The 16,145-nt window shown below is 36.6% G+C and overlaps 1 protein-coding gene across 3 annotated transcripts in view; it reads left to right on the top strand.

The window, feature by feature from the left end:
• Positions 1-16,145, top strand: part of BRAF (B-Raf proto-oncogene, serine/threonine kinase) — a 203,600-nt gene that overhangs the window by 162,307 nt on the left and 25,148 nt on the right. For all 3 annotated transcript variants that reach the window (XM_008965952.4, XM_034965106.4, XM_034965107.3), the window contains 3 exons: positions 6,672-6,718; positions 7,508-7,626; positions 11,478-11,609. In XM_008965952.4, the coding sequence (XP_008964200.1) occupies positions 6,672-6,718; positions 7,508-7,626; positions 11,478-11,609 (298 nt within the window). The remainder of the gene's footprint in view (positions 1-6,671; positions 6,719-7,507; positions 7,627-11,477; positions 11,610-16,145) is intronic.

The raw sequence follows: 16,145 nt of genomic DNA, 5'->3' as shown, positions 1-16,145 counted from the left end.
ACGTAGATTTGGTCTTTTCACATAGTCCCATATTTCTTGGAGGCTTTGTTCGTTTCTTTTTATTCTTTTTTCTCTAAACTTCCCTTCTCGCTTCATTTCATTCATTTCATCTTCCATCACTGATACCCTTTCTTCCAGTTGATTGCATCGGCTCCTGAGGCTTCTGCATTCTTCACATAGTTCTCGAGCCTTGGCTTTCAGCCCCATCAGCTCCTTTAAGCACTTCTCTATACTGGTTATTCTAGTTATACATTTGTCTAAATTTTTTATTATTTTCATTAAAAAACACTTGTGGGGTCCCTCCCTTAATCTTGCTTCCATCTTCAGTTATTACCTCATTCCTCTTCTTCCTTCGACAGTAAAACTTCTCAAAAGACTTGTTGGTATTCATTGTCTAATTGCTCTCCTTCCTTTTTATCTTGGACCCCACTCAAACCAGGCTTTTGCCCCTGCTGCTCCAGAAAACATCTTTTTTTTTTCTCTCTCTCTCAAGGAAGAGTCTCACTCTGTCCCTCAGGCTGGAGTACAATGGCGTGATCTCAGCTCACTACAACCTCCGTCTTCAGGGTTCAAGTGATTCTCCTGCCTTAGTCTCCCAAGTAGCTGGGATTACAGGTGCACACCACCACACCCAGCTAATTTTTGTATGTTTAGTAGAGACAGGGTTTCACTATGTTGGCCAGGCTGGTCTGGAACTCCTGACCTCAAGTGGTCTGCCCATCTTGGCATCCCAAAGTGCTGGAATTACAGGCATGATCCACTGTGCCTAGCCAGGAAACAGCGTCTTAATATGATAGTTACTGGTGGCCTCCATGTTGCTAGATCCAGCAGTAAAATTCTCAGTCCACAGTTTATTTGACCTGTCAGAAACATCTGATACAGTTGATCACACACTTCTTCATGAAACAGGTTCTTAATCCCTTGTTTAATTGTGTTCTTAGTTTCTTGCTGCTCAGAATGTGGTCTGAGTAGCATCTGTACCACCTGGGAGCCTTTTAGAAATGCTAAGTTTTAGATACCACCCCAGACCTGAATCAAAGACTGCATTTTAACAAGATCCCCAAATGATTCGTGTCCATATTAAAGTGTGAGAAACACTGCTTTCAAGCATATTCTCCTGATTACCCTTCTACTCACTGACTACTCCTCAGCTGGTTCCTCCTCTCCTTCTTTGGTGTTTCATGGTTGGACAAGTCATTTAAAATACCTGTAATCAGGGCCAGGTGTGGTGGCTCACGCCTCTAATCCCAGCAGTTTGGGAGGCCAAGGCAGATGGATCACTTGAGGTCGGGAGTTCAAGACCAGCCTGACCAAAATGGTGAAACCCCATCTCTACTAAAAATACAAAATTAGCTGGACGTGGTGGTACTTGCCTGTAATCCCAGCTACTTGGGAGGCTGAGGCGGGAGAATCACTTGAACCCGGGAGGCAGAGGTTGCAGTGAGCCAAAATCGTGCCATTGCACTCCAGCCTGGGTGACAAGGGCAAAACTCCGTCTAAAATAAATAAATAACCTATAATCAGAACCAGCAATACCAAGTATTATCAAGGATAAAGAACAACTGGAACTCTCATACATTGCTGGTAAAGATTTTAAATGATACAGCCATTTTAGGGATCAGGCAGTTTCTTTTAAAGTTAAATTTACCATTTGTGCAATTCTAATCCTACCTAATTACCCAAAATAAATGAAACCATCAGTCAACAACAAAGACTTGTATATGAATACAGCATCTTCTTCATATTTGCCACAAACTAGGAACAACACAGTGTCCAATAAGTAAATAGATAAGTTGTGATATACCCATACCCTGTAACACTGCATGCAGCCAGTGCATGAATCTCACAATTGTTTTGCTGCGCCTAAGAAGCCAGGTGATTCTGTTTATATGAAATTTGAGAAAAGGCAAAATTAATCTGTAGTGACAGAAGTCATTATCAATGGTTTCCCAAGCCTAAAGGGGGTGTTATTAATCGCAAAAATGTATGAAGAAACTTTCTGGGGTGATGGATATTCTTTATATTGATTGTGACTGGTCATTACACAAGTGTATGTGTGTGTTGAAACTTTTAAAACTGTCCATGTAAAATGGGTGCATCTTGTGTGTAAACTGTACCTCAGTAAATTTCAGTTTTTAAAAGTGAAAAATACCTGATGGCTTACACCTATAATTCTAGCACTTTGGGAGGCCGAGGTGGGAGGATGGCTTGAGCCCAGGAGTTCAAGACCAGCCTGGGCAACATAGTGAGACCCATCTATACAAAGCAGTTTTTTAATTATCCAGGCATGGTGGCGCCCACCTGTAGTCCCAGCTACACAAGATGCTGAGTTGGGTGGATCTCTTGAGCCCAGGAGGTTGAGGCTGCAGTGAGCTGTGATCATGCCACTGTACTCCAGCCTGGGCAAGAGAGCAACACCCTGTCTCCAAAAAAAAAAGTGAAGGAAACTAAAAAATCAAGGTAAAAATAGAATTTAGGCCACTATGGAGCATAACTTTAAAATATGTGAACTTTACCTATTCGATATTTTAATTATTTTTAAAGTGATAAATGATTACTGACTACAGAGAAGTAACAGAATGCCATTCTCGTTAATCTTACTTTCCAGGGTTGTAATAAGGGAGCAGAGGGCATCAAAGTATAAGGAAGGCTGTAATTTGGCACTGTCACCACTATCATACCTACCAGTCCAGGTGGTCACCCAAGGAGAGACTCATCTTGCTGCCTAAAGTCTGATGAACCTTTGTAAAATTGTGCAGTATTAGGTGAAAGAGGGCTGACATGCAAATGTCTAAGTAGGTCAGTTCTGTGTTACCAAGAGTTTAAAATACTTGAAAATGGCAGCAGACTTAAGTGAGAGATGCTAGTGGCTTTTACAAATAAGCTAAGCTGATAAATTAGCCAAATGGCATAGCAGTATTATCAATGGGCATTTTAATGATAATCTCTCATTGTTTTCTTAAGGATAAGATCAAGTGATGTAACATGAATGACAGGATTTAACTGGGTTCATACTGGATGAATGATCATACCTGAAGACAGCAAACTATAATGAGATTCCTATCCTCAGTCCTCTCTTGAATATAATTACATATTTAGAAGTAACTTATGTGAGGAATTATTAGCATGCCGATCTTTAAAAATCTCCTTTTTTCAGCTCTCACGTAAGACTCTTGAAACAAGAAAATAAAAATAACCTATGTTTTATTAAAGAAAAATGAAGCAGGCAAGAAAAAACCGACTTTTTTAGTGAAAGCTAAAGTTTTAATCTGAAATTATAGGCCATGTCTACAAAATTTAAAATCCTAAGGCTGGGCGTGGTGGCTCACGCCTGTAATCCCAGCACTTTGGAAGGCTGAGGCAGGCAGATCACGAGGTCAAGAGACTGAGCCCATCCTAGCCAACATGGTGAAACCCCATCTCTACTAAAAACACAAAAATTAGCTGGGCATGGTGGCACGCGCCTGTAGTCCCAGCTACTCAGGAGGCTGAGGCAGGAGAATCACTTGAACCTAGGAGGTGGAGGTTGCAGTGAGCCGATATCGCGCCACCGCACTCCAGGCTGGTGACAGAGTGAGACTCTGTCTCAAAAAAAAATCCTAGTCAAGTCCAAAAAAAGAGAAATATACAAGTATAAGATGGGGAAAATGTTTTATAGGAGCAATTCAAGAATAATTATTCTAGGATTGTAATTGAATATAATCCTTTTTGTGCCCTTTTTTAAAAATTCTATTTATTGTCATAAATTTTGACCCAGCAGCAGGAAGCATGTAATTGAATATGATTTTAATTGGACTCAGTAGCATGACTTTGGCTGCCATAACAATCACAATAATGTCTGATTTAATGTTGTATGCCCACCATGTGGGAGATGAAGATGAGGATCTCACCATAGTTTGTGTTGGTTAGATCCAATCTGAAGTATTGCTTTTAATTTGGGGCACCACATTATGCTCTGTAAGAATGTGGAAAAGCTGAATCTTGGATAAGAGCTTGAAGTAGTGTGAGAAGAAATTTTACCAGATGATTTTGTAGCTCTAAGATTAAATGGTTCTATAGGTGGACACTTTTTCTTCAAGGAATGAGACTGTTAAGAGAAACCTATCAAGAGAATGTGTTGTTCCTTTGGTTGATAGCATATTTGTTCTTTCCTAGTACTTCTGTAAACCTGTAATGCTCTCCTTAACATCTTACCAAGGAAAGAGGGAGATCCAATCTAATTATCCTAATTAATGGATTGACTTCTGTGTCATATATGGCAAAGTAAAGTTGATATATTCTTGTTCCCTTCCCTACTCCCAAACAGTTATGTGAGTTATTTGTTTTCTGTTATTTTTGTTTGGGTTTTTTTTTTTTTGGCATTTTCCATTGTAACTGGGTGGTGCTTAGGAAATTACATTTTAGTGTCCCCCTATATAGAATTATTTAGGGTAGTGATTACTGTGAAACATTATCTTACGTAGGGATTGGGTTGTGTCTCATCCCATTTCTCTAGCTGGGGGATTAGACCCCCTTTTCCTTCCAGCCTTTCATTCTGCAGACCTGGACTTCTACTCTTTGCTGCTTTTGTTACAGAAGGATTACAGAAAGAGAATTATTCAATGAGATAAAAATTAAGAAAGCAGTTTGTAAGTTATAAAGGATTACACAGGTATAAAGTGTTGTTTCAGGTTGTATTTTTATGCAACTCGGCCTATAACAAATTTATGCTATATAACTTCTATGCTGGGTATATCACTAGTTCCCCAATTACATTTATATCTTGTTAATTATCTAGTGCTTTCCTGGTCAGAAAATTTCTCTCCCCACTCTCCCCAGTTACATTTCTGTCTACTCTATTCTTGCTATATTCCTCTGCATCAAATTTGTTGAAAGGATTAACACCATCCCATGGAGAACACCTTTATCTTCCCCTCTTTTATCTTCAGCATGCCTCTGTATTTTGATATGGTCGAAGCCCATTTGTTTTTGTTTTTAAGTCTCGCAGGAAAAAGAACCTCCTTTCAAAGACCAATACCTTGGCTGTATACTAGATCCCAGGTCTCTCTGAGTGCAGGACCTAGCTCCACCAACCAACACCATCATCATTTATCCCCCTTCCTTTCTGATGGAGACAAGATCTCACCATCTTAAAGCTTTGATTGGGGCCCATTTATTTCCACCAGTTTTTAACTTTGTATGTCACTGCAGAACTTTGTAAGCAGTGAGACCTATAACCGAAATAACATTTTCTTTCAATGAAAGAGTGACAATATGATGTAGAACACTGAGCCTAAAGTCATGACAAGATAATTTTCAATTGTAGTAAATGCTATGAAGAACATAAACTGTGATATGAATAGTAATTGGAGAAGGGATTACTTTAGATAAATAGTAATTTGAAATGAAAATTTTATCTAGAAAATACTTTAAAAATTTTGATATTGGGAAGAATGAGGACGTTTAAATGAAGATGAGAGAGCATGAATAATCTTGGTTATTTGCAAATCTTCCATTTTTAACAGTGTTTATTGCATGATTTTGATTATACCATTTGGATTTTAAATTCTCATTTTAAGGTAAAACTGTCTAATGATCATTGTCAGATTTCAGAAGTGTCATATAGCTATTCTCTCCGGTATTCAATTAAGAAAAATAACCTTGACTAGCACATTATATGCATCTTACTGTAGTTGATTCAGTAGACATGTATTGAATACTTACCACACATACCAGGCACTGTTCTAGGCACTGGGTATACAAAGAAATAAACAAGACACAGCCCTTTTGAGACAGGAGGATCTCTTGAGCCCAGGAGGTGGAGGTTGCAGTGAGCCAAGGTCGTGCCACTACACTCCAGCCTGGGTGATAGAGCAAGACTTTGTCTCCCCAAAAACAACAACAACAATGCTGCCTTTTACTTCAATGAATGTAGCTAAAGCAGTTTTTAGGGGTAACATAGATGATTTTAAAGTTATCGTTGACTTTAAAATAGACCTACTATGGCCATTTTAGAGAAAGTTTTCTCCTCACTAGTTTTAAGAAAATATTTTAAGAGTATATGACAACTACCTTTAAAAATAGTTTTAATTACCAAACTGCGTGTTCTAGTCCTAGTAGTTTACATTCCAAATAGAAGTGAACATAGGCACGTTGAAAAAACACATGAATCAAGCCATTATTATGACAATTACTACATAAGTTGAGCAGTGAAAGAGCACTTTCAGTTCGGTTAGTCATGGGAAAGCTTCACTCAGGAGTTAGAATTTGTATTCAGTTTTAAAGGATGGATATGAATAGGTGGAAAATAGGACGAAAGCTAACTTGGAGGGTTGGGTGTAGGAGGGGAGCACTGAACACAGTGGTGGGATTAAATATCAAGGTATATTTAAGGGACATGGATAAATAGGCTTGACTGGAGTGAAAGGTTTGTATTGGTAACTAGTAAAAGATAAAGCAAAGTGTTTTAATAGAAAACAAGATTTTGACTGTACCATTATAGTGATATGTTCCTATAATCTTAAATTCATTTACAGTCTATTTTAATATTCTGTGAAGGGTTTATCACAATGTACTATTTTTAGTTGTATCATGATTCTAAATAAGTCTTTACACCCCTAAGTATGTTCTGTAGATTTCGAGGCCAGAGTCCTTTAGCCCTACTCAGGTTAAAATGATGTTTTGTTTTTCAGTTACTTACACGCCAAGTCAATCATCCACAGAGACCTCAAGAGTAATAGTATCCTTCCTGAAATTTGTCTGCGAAGTTTGAAAACATCCTGACTTTTTCTTCTGCATTTTGTCTTCACATTATGTAAAAACAGTTTTCATGCTAAATTCGATATACTGTAAAGAGAATTAATAAAGGATTGTGCATGCATGTATAGGAGAGCAGGATACCACAGCCTGCTTTTGGTTTCTCGACAACTGAACATTACAAGAAAATCTATCAGAAGTCTTTACAATAGTAGGAGTTTTTGATTGCTTGCTTACATTTTATCAGCACTATAAAACTGATAGTTTTGTAGCTATTAGTCCCTTTCAGACCTCTGACCTTGCTCAGTGGTAGTTGAGATATAACTGAAGACTCTAAATTATATAACAATGAGGTGAGAAAAACATAATATTTCTCTTCCCTAAGTGCAGACTAAGATACTGTCTGCAGCATCTTCATTCCAATGAAGAGCCTTTACTGCTCGCCCAGGAGTGCCAAGAGAATATCTGGGCCTACATTGCTAAAATCTAATGGGAAAGTTTTAGGTTCTCCTATAAACTTAGGAAAGCATCTCACCTCATCCTAACACATTTCAAGCCCCAAAAATCTTAAAAGCAGGTTATATAGGCTAAATAGAACTAATCATTGTTTTAGACATACTTATTGACTCTAAGAGGAAAGATGAAGTACTATGTTTTAAAGAATATTATATTACAGAATTATAGAAATTAGATCTCTTACCTAAAATCTTCATAATGCTTGCTCTGATAGGAAAATGAGATCTACTGTTTTCCTTTACTTACTACACCTCAGATATATTTCTTCATGAAGACCTCACAGTAAAAATAGGTGATTTTGGTCTAGCTACAGTGAAATCTCGATGGAGTGGGTCCCATCAGTTTGAACAGTTGTCTGGATCCATTTTGTGGATGGTAAGAATTGAGGCTATTTTTCCACTGATTAAATTCTTGGCCCTGAGATGCTGCTGAGTTACTAGAAAGTCATTGAAGGTCTCATCTATAGTATTTTCATAGTTTCCAGTATTCACAAAAATCAATGTTCTTATTTTTTATGTAAATAGATTTTTTAACTTTTTTCTTTACCCTTAAAACGAATATTTTGAAACCAGTTTCAGTGTATTTCAAACAAAAATATATGTCTTATAAAGTGTTTCATATTTTATTCTTAAATAAATATGAACCCTTAAAACAAATATTTTGAAACCAGTTTCAGTGTATTTCAAACAAAAATATATGTCTTATAAACAGTGTTTCATATTTTATTCTAAATTGTTTAAAGTATTTTGTGTTCAAAATGTTCTGTGTACCCTGTTGGAAAAAAAAAACAGGTATGCAATTTAAGGCAGGTGTGATCCACAGCCATTATTATGGTTTTGCTAAGAGAACTACTCCTTTTAACAGAGAAGCTGTTTCGCAATCTTATTTAAGCCTAAATTGGAAAGTTACTTCCTTTAGACTAGAAAGAATCTCATAATTATGGGGCAGCTGGAAGAGGAAAGACAAAAAAAAATGAGAGGTAGATTAACAGCCTTGTGCTGTCTTGCATAGCTCTTTCTTTCTTCTTGTTTTTTGCTTTGTGGAAAAGAAGAAAGAGAAGTTCTAAAAGAAGGGAACAAAAACTTCTGTGCATTGCAGCAAGCTGTGGAAAGCTCAGTCATATGAATCATTCCCTAAAACAGCATTCTTAAAAGGGTCCCTCACACCGTTTTAGAGGGTCCACAAGATCTTCCCTTTGTGAGACAAGATTTTCTTTATATCCTTCAACCAAAACAACACATTGCAACAGACTGAGTGCAAAAGCAAATATGAGAATCCAGCTGGCTGCTGTTAAGCCAGACATTGAAGAGAATCACAGGCCACGCATGGTGGCTGGAGTCCATAGTTCCAGCTACCTGGGAGGCTAGGGCAGGAGGATCACTTGATCCCAGGAGTTGACTGGCCTGCTCAACATAGTGAGACCCCATCTCTAAACCATAAAAGGAGGATAATTGTAGTACTATTCTTCTTACTAAACTTTTTTTTGATAATAGTTATTTTTCATTAAAAATGAATGATCTGTGTTAACATCTACTTGTTACTATTTTAGTAGTTAAATGAATTACTAGTTTAATTTCTCCATTAAATTTTAATGGTAAACATCCACAGATATAATCTACCTAAACAAAAGTTCTTTAGCGTCCTCAATAATTTTTAAGAGTGAAAGAGTCCTGAGACCAAAAAGTTTGAAAAACACAGCTCTAAGCTGAATACAGCCTTTCCAAAAGTCTTAGTGCAATTCTAAGCTTTAAGTAACTTAATCTGCACTAAGACTTTCGGGCATCCTGCTGGAAACAGAAAAGTTGTAAGGGCTTTCAAAGCCACAAACTTTATGTAGCAGTCTCCAGAAAGGGAAGTCCAAGATAGGACTCCCAAGTTTGTCAAAATAAACCTAGAGTTAAATTGAGCTATGATTTCTTATGACAGTAAGTGGAATTAGGGCAGGTGGCAAGGTGGAAGAGGGGACATTGGACTTAGAAGATCTGTATTCTGGTACCCTATTTGGCCATTAACCTGCAAGTTTCTTAACCTCCTCTAAGTCTTCATCTGAAATGTTGAGTTGGACTAGTAGATTTCCAATGCCCCTTTTTTCTAAGATTCGGTGACTGGAGTTAGCTAGATTTTTTTCATTATTTAACATATGTTTAACTTTTAATTAATAATTATAAGTGATAGAAAAATTAATAACTATAATCTGATGTCAGGCACCTTTATTAAGGCATACACACCTTGTGAAAAACATGGCAGTGTATCCTAAAAAGATGAGGGAAAACAGATTTTAAGTGCTGAAATTGCAAAACCTAAAATTATAAACAATTGTCACGTGCTTTTAAAGTATGTTAATTTTTGACTATGTGGGAGAGTTAGGCTCAATCAAGTCTCCAGTTTTGTCCTTACTTTTTCAAAAACCTTAGTTTATACAGTTTGTAGATTATTATACATAAAGTTTTATATTTTCTTACAATTAATTTTTTGTTGATACCTGTGTAAATGGGTTTCTCCTTTATTCTTCCATGCTGAGTTTTAAGATGAGAGAATAATAGCCAACAGTACCCTTTATTGTTAAACCAATCCTGGGTTGATACTGCCCTCAGAAACAAATATGGAACATCCGTATCATAGGAGAGAAGAGTTTGGTCATAACTAAGGCTGTGTGGTCCTTTGAATTATATACAACGTTCTTGTCAACTTTGTTTTATTTGTATCTTAGGAGAGAAAGAAACCTTTGTGAGAGTTTTTACAAATTAAATCACTAAATTGAAGATTCGTCATGCATTTCTTAAAATAGGTGACATGCAACTTTTCATCAAACTGTCTGCCAACAACAGTGTGAGATAAAACTAAATTAAAAAAAAAAGTTCATCTGATTTCTACTCCATCTCTCACAAACATTGGTTCAGGCTTTGAACATTATACCTTTGCCATACCAGCCTCTCAGTATTCTGGCTTGCTTATTACATCACAGTTATATGTGGTTTATTTTGTACTGTATTACTAAAAGCAACTATGAACAAAATGTATGACAAAGCGAAGTAGATACAACCTTCTCCTTCACTTCCATCCTCTCACGCTCTTCAGGACATCCCACAGATCTTCCATCAGTGGTTCTCAACTTTGGTTGGACATTAGAATCATCTGGGGAGCTTTAAAGACTAATTAATGTTTGGGTCCCACCCCCAGACTCTGTTACGTTGTGTGATTGGACTGGAGTGTAGTCTGGACGTTGAGGGGTTTAAGGCTCCACGGGTCATTCTCATTTACAGCTGTTGCTCAGTGCCATTATTGCCTCTCCTTGTGAGATGCCTGCCTTACCCAGAGCAATAACCAGGAATCTTGTCCCAGGTCTTTCAGTCATTTTTGCAGAGTTAGTACCACTTTTGCTGTCAAATTGACATTGTCACAAACTTTTCATTAATATACTGCCATTTCGATTCCTTCCAAATGAAACAATACAGAAGACGCAAGGTGAAAGAATAACTCTTTTAAGCTAATATTTAACCAACTGTTTATTGTATTTCATGTAAATAAGAAACCTAATTGCAATACAATGACTGAAATGTGTAAAAATGTAGCAAATATGATTGTTTCATTGCCCAAGAAGCAGCAGCCAAAAGATTCTTTATACCATCTTTTACTAAATCTACCTGCTGTCTTACTTTTGTTAATAAAGCATCCATGGCATGTTTATACCATATGCTTATTCCATAGTTTGAAAGGGGATTTGAGTTTATCAGTCCTGAAATTCTACCATTATTTTCTAAGGTGTCCTCAGATGAGAAAAGTTGTTTGTACCAATGGGAAAACTTAAATTGTAAGACAGTTACTACAGTAGTTGTGCTGCTCCTAAGCATCTTATAACCACAAGTCTAGTATTTCTTTGCTGAATCAGGAATGGGAAGTGGGAACTGATTCTAATAGGGTAAGTCATGGGAAGAATTCAGCTGGCAATGATGGTATTTTCTGCAGAAAGATTGCCTAAAAAATTACTAAATTATAAAATCTTAGTAATACAATACAAAATCTCTGCTAATACTGTCTCTTTCTGAGTATGTAGAGGTTTTTTTCTTCAGCTTAATCAGTTTTATTTCTTTGACTATTAAGAGAATTGATTACATATTAGACAGGTGTTTTAATGGTAAAAGCATTGCTCTAGGAATTATAATAGGTTGTTTTTCAGTCTTTATTCAATTGAAGTGAAGAATATTTTTCTTTGTATGTTCTAACAGGCACCAGAAGTCATCAGAATGCAAGATAAAAATCCATACAGCTTTCAGTCAGATGTATATGCATTTGGGATTGTTCTGTATGAATTGATGACTGGACAGTTACCTTATTCAAACATCAACAACAGGGACCAGGTAAATATTTACCACCTCTTGGTGTTTATTTTACCGTCTGTATACAAGGCTCCAGTTGTAGAAAATAAGTGTTAACTCCTGGGTAAGCGTGAAGGATAGATTTCTTGATTTTTTGTTACCAGTTTTAGAAATCGTTTGTATACTTTTGGCAGTAATAGCAACACGTTAAGTCCTTTCCTCAGAATATCAGTCATGAATGTTACAATGGAATAAAATTCCTGATTTTCTGACTAGAAACTACAGTTACAAGAATGGATATTTCTTGACCATAGCACAATTAGAAGAATGAGCTCTGCTACTATAGCATCTGGGCATTATACTTTTCACTGTATCACAGATTGTGCTGTCAGAACAGGTACTCAGCTATGAGATCTTTATATTAAATTCTTTTAAAATTACTAAGGTTTCTTGAAATCTTTAATTTTTAAAACTAGGTAAATGGAAGAAATCATGCTTTGATTTTTCTATAATGAGAATGCTAGTAGGAGGGTAATTTTTTACTTCTTTTCCTTCCTAAGCAACTATTCCCTGTCCCTTACCTTCCAAAAGGTACTAACATAGCCTCATGGAGCTCTTAGCCTTTTCTATCTCTGCCTCAGTAAGCTCGCTTAGACTTTTAAAATTGGCCAAGAAAAGTGAATTATCTTTACTAAAATTACCTTGGATAACTACATTTTAAAAGATTTGTGATTGTGTGTGTAGAGAGATTACAACAGTTACACTGTTAATATATTAGAAAACACTAGTTGACCACATAAACTCTGATTAAAGAATATTTCGACTTTATGCTGTGATTTGCCTCAGAATCACCTGGAAATTTTGCTTAAAAATGGAGATACTGGAGCAGATTGTAATTAAATGGGGAGGGTCCAATCACCTGCATTTTTTTCTGTTTCCCAGGTGATTCTAATACAGACCAAAGTTGAGAATCACCAATCTAAAGATTTTTTTAAAAAACAGTGCAGGCTTTTTAGGTATTTCATCATAACTTCCCAACCTAATGAAATGGTAGTTTTTGTATATAAATGTTACTGCTTCATTTAAGTGATTTGTCTGTTTTGTCAAGAGCTCAGCTCTATCTTTTTGGTGCTAGCTCTGAGTAGCTTTCTCACTTCACCTATTGTGATATCGGAGAAATAATCTCTTAAGTTACCATGTACTTTGTGTGTGTACTTACTGAATCACCATATGCCCCTTACACAACAGTGGTCTTGACTGTGTTTGATGGTTTTTAAAAATGGCTACATTTCTACCCAGTTCATTATAAAACTAAATTTTAGTTGGTGTTGGCCTTTCTAACTACTTCATAGCTTTAGAATGTTGAGTCTTAGCTTTGAGTGTGTAACAACATGACTTTGGATCTGATGTTTTAAGCCTGCATGAAACTTAGATTCAGGATGGACTGAAATTTCAGCTAAAGAACATAATTGAAACATTGTACTTACTGTACTTGTGATAGATCTAGATCACTGAAATGATTGACTTGACAATGGCAGTTGGGGTAGCAAAATGGTCTCTAATTTACAAGCTTCATGTCCTCTGTCTTTTATAGTCTTATTTATTCAATCATACAGCATAACAGCCTGTACCATGTTCACTTTTCCTGTATATAATATTTTTCTGGAGGAATTATGGATTTTTAGTTTAGTTACAGTTGATTTATCATATAGACTACAAATTAATAAAAATTTATGAACCTAAGATCTGGATGAAATTCATTTGTCAGTGAATACGTTTATCTTAGTACAATAATAAAATTATAATATAGAAACAAGTATTATCTCCAAAATACAGATAAAAGCATCCCAGAGTTCTTCTCTCATCCACTTCTTGGCATTTTAGGTGCTTTGTCCTCCATGGGAGTATAATAAATGATGTGGCAAGGGCTTACTCTCCATGAGAGGAATGTGTGACCAACAGAAGGGTAAGGCCTTTACTAGTTAATTCTTTCTAATAGTATAGTTAGAACCTTCTGGAATTTGCTAGTCTGAAACCAAGTTAAGTATTTAATGGAGAAGAAGGAGGTAAAAGAATGATGTCCTCTTACAACTACCCCCATTCTGCTTCATTACCCCCTAGTCTACTTACGTCAAATAGTACTTTCTATGAAACTCCACATTTTGAAGGGTTAACTCTGGCCATCCTCAATGAAGCTGCCCCAGGTATTGCTCCATTCATCCTTTGATTTTTCTTTTGCTATCTATAATACTTGGATCTCCATAGCTCTCAGATTAGACTTCTGTTTAAGAATCCAGAAATATTCTTTACTATGCAATGTGAATACCATTCCCCCAGACTCTCATACCCATAGTCTGAGGTGGCAGATTTTGCCTGTAAATTCAGAGCACAGCTGGTAAAGCAGTGTGATGTAATGGCAGGCCTTGGACTCAGGTAGGTAGACTAGGTCTACCTACCTCTCTGGGTATCTTTTTTTTTTCTTTTTTCTTTTTTTTTTTTCCCAAGACGGAGTCTTGCTCTGTTGCCCAGGCTGGAATGCAGTGGCCTGATCTCAGCTCACTGCAACCTCTGCCTCCCATGTTAGCGATTCTTCTGCCTCAGCCTCCCGAGTAGCTGGGATTACAGGCGCGCAGCACTACGCCCAGCTAATTTTTTTGTATTTTTGGTAGAGACAGGGGTTTCACCATGTTGGTCAGGCTGGGCTCAAACTCCTGACCTGATGATCTGCCCTCCTCAGCCTGCCAAAGTGCTGGGATTACAGGCGTGAACCACTGCACCTGGCCTTTTTTCTTTTTTCAATTACCCGCAAAATAAGGGAATTCAGCTAAGAATTTCTTCCAGCTTCAAAAATCAGATTCTTTTCTAAAATAGTTCTCTTAGCTCTTTGCAAAGTAGTGTGCCTTTTTACCTTTATTCACCCTAGCACTAAAGTCTGGGAAATCACTTTGTCATCCCCCCACTCTCTTTATCATTCTAACATTTTTCTCTCTAATCACCCTGTTCTTCCCTCCTTCAGTGCATTTTCTCTTGTAAATTGGGATTAATAATGTGCTCACTTAAGTATATTGACTATACCTTTATGGCTTTCTTTCCTTGGAGTAGAAGTGCCATGTCTTCTTTGAAGAATAGATAGCATATATCTGTTATTTCAAGTGTATTGTTCCAGTTATAATTGCTGCATAACAAACCACCCAGAATGTAGTAGCTTAAAATATGAATCTGTAGGTTGGGCTTTTCTCTGTGAGGAAGATTCTTACCTGTTTCACACCGTATTGACTAGAGTAGATTTACGGGGTGTTAAAAGGATCTACCCAGAAGTGGCTCATTCATGTACCTGGCAAGTTGGTGCTAGCTAGAAGCTAGAAGCTCAGTTATTCTCCACATGAGCTTTTCCTTGTGGACCTCTTTGCAGGTCTTCAAGGACCTCTTCATTGGTCTTTCTCACAGCATGGTTGCTAGGTTCTAAGCACAAGATCTGAAGAAACAGGAAGTAAATACTAGTCTCTTATCAGTAGGCAAATTATTTTAATAGAAAATGTTTTCAATACCAACTATATGCAAAGCACTATGGAATATAGAAGGATTCAAAATGAATAAAACAAAACCCAGGCTCTGCTCTCAATGGCATGTGCAGTTCTGTTGAGGCCGTGCTGGGGTGATACTGAAAATGAGCAGACATGAGCTCCAGTAATACCATGGAGTGAATTGACAGGGTCGAGACACCAGGAGTACTGAGTGTGTATTGAAAGTATGAAAAATCAGTCCCAGAATTTGAAGCTGGGGTATTGGTTTCGTTGCGTATGTGCCACATGAATCTTCTGTCCATGAATAACATCCAGAAAAAACTTCCCTTTTTTCTTCTTTCTGTTTCTTTATCAGTCAGCCTCTGCACCCCACCCCAGCAGATACTGAAAGTTTCCTGCTTTCTGCTCTGCACTAACTAAATTCTGTGGGATGTATAAAAACATGAGAGTTGTCTTTGATTTTTTTTCTCACATTCCTCCTGAAAGACTCTTGAAAAACTATGTATCTCCTTGTATATTTTTTAAGTTGGCATCTAAAAGTTTTTATCTTAAGTTTAAATAATTGCAAAGAATGTAATTTCCAGTATATTCTATTAACATTTTAAAATAAGACTACTATATTAGATACATATATATCCCTCTTTTTGAAATATATGCATCAAAATCTAAAAACCATACCGATTTTATGCCTACTAAAAAATACCGAAGCTCTTCATTAATTTCTGGAAGTTTTACATGGTTCCTTTTTTCTCTTCAAACTATTTGTATTGTTTCTGTCACAGAACTTCATCCTAATGTAACATATTTGTATGTTTTAAAGCCTTTTATTGATTACCTAAGTTACATCTCTGCAATAAAAGTATGTATATAAATTTAAATTTAGAATTTTACAAAATTGTGACTTCAAGCTCTGATTATTAATTTTTTTAATTCTGAATTACGTTTTTGTTGCAAGTAATATATAACTGATGAAAGTAGCATATAAGTTTTGATATATGGAAACATAGAACGTAAAATTATATTGGAAATACGTATCTTAATGAATGACATGGGG

Source organism: Pan paniscus, chromosome 6 (genome assembly GCF_029289425.2).
Source record: "Pan paniscus chromosome 6, NHGRI_mPanPan1-v2.0_pri, whole genome shotgun sequence".
NCBI lineage: Eukaryota > Metazoa > Chordata > Mammalia > Primates > Hominidae > Pan > Pan paniscus.
This window is presented reverse-complemented; position numbering and strand designations above follow the sequence as displayed.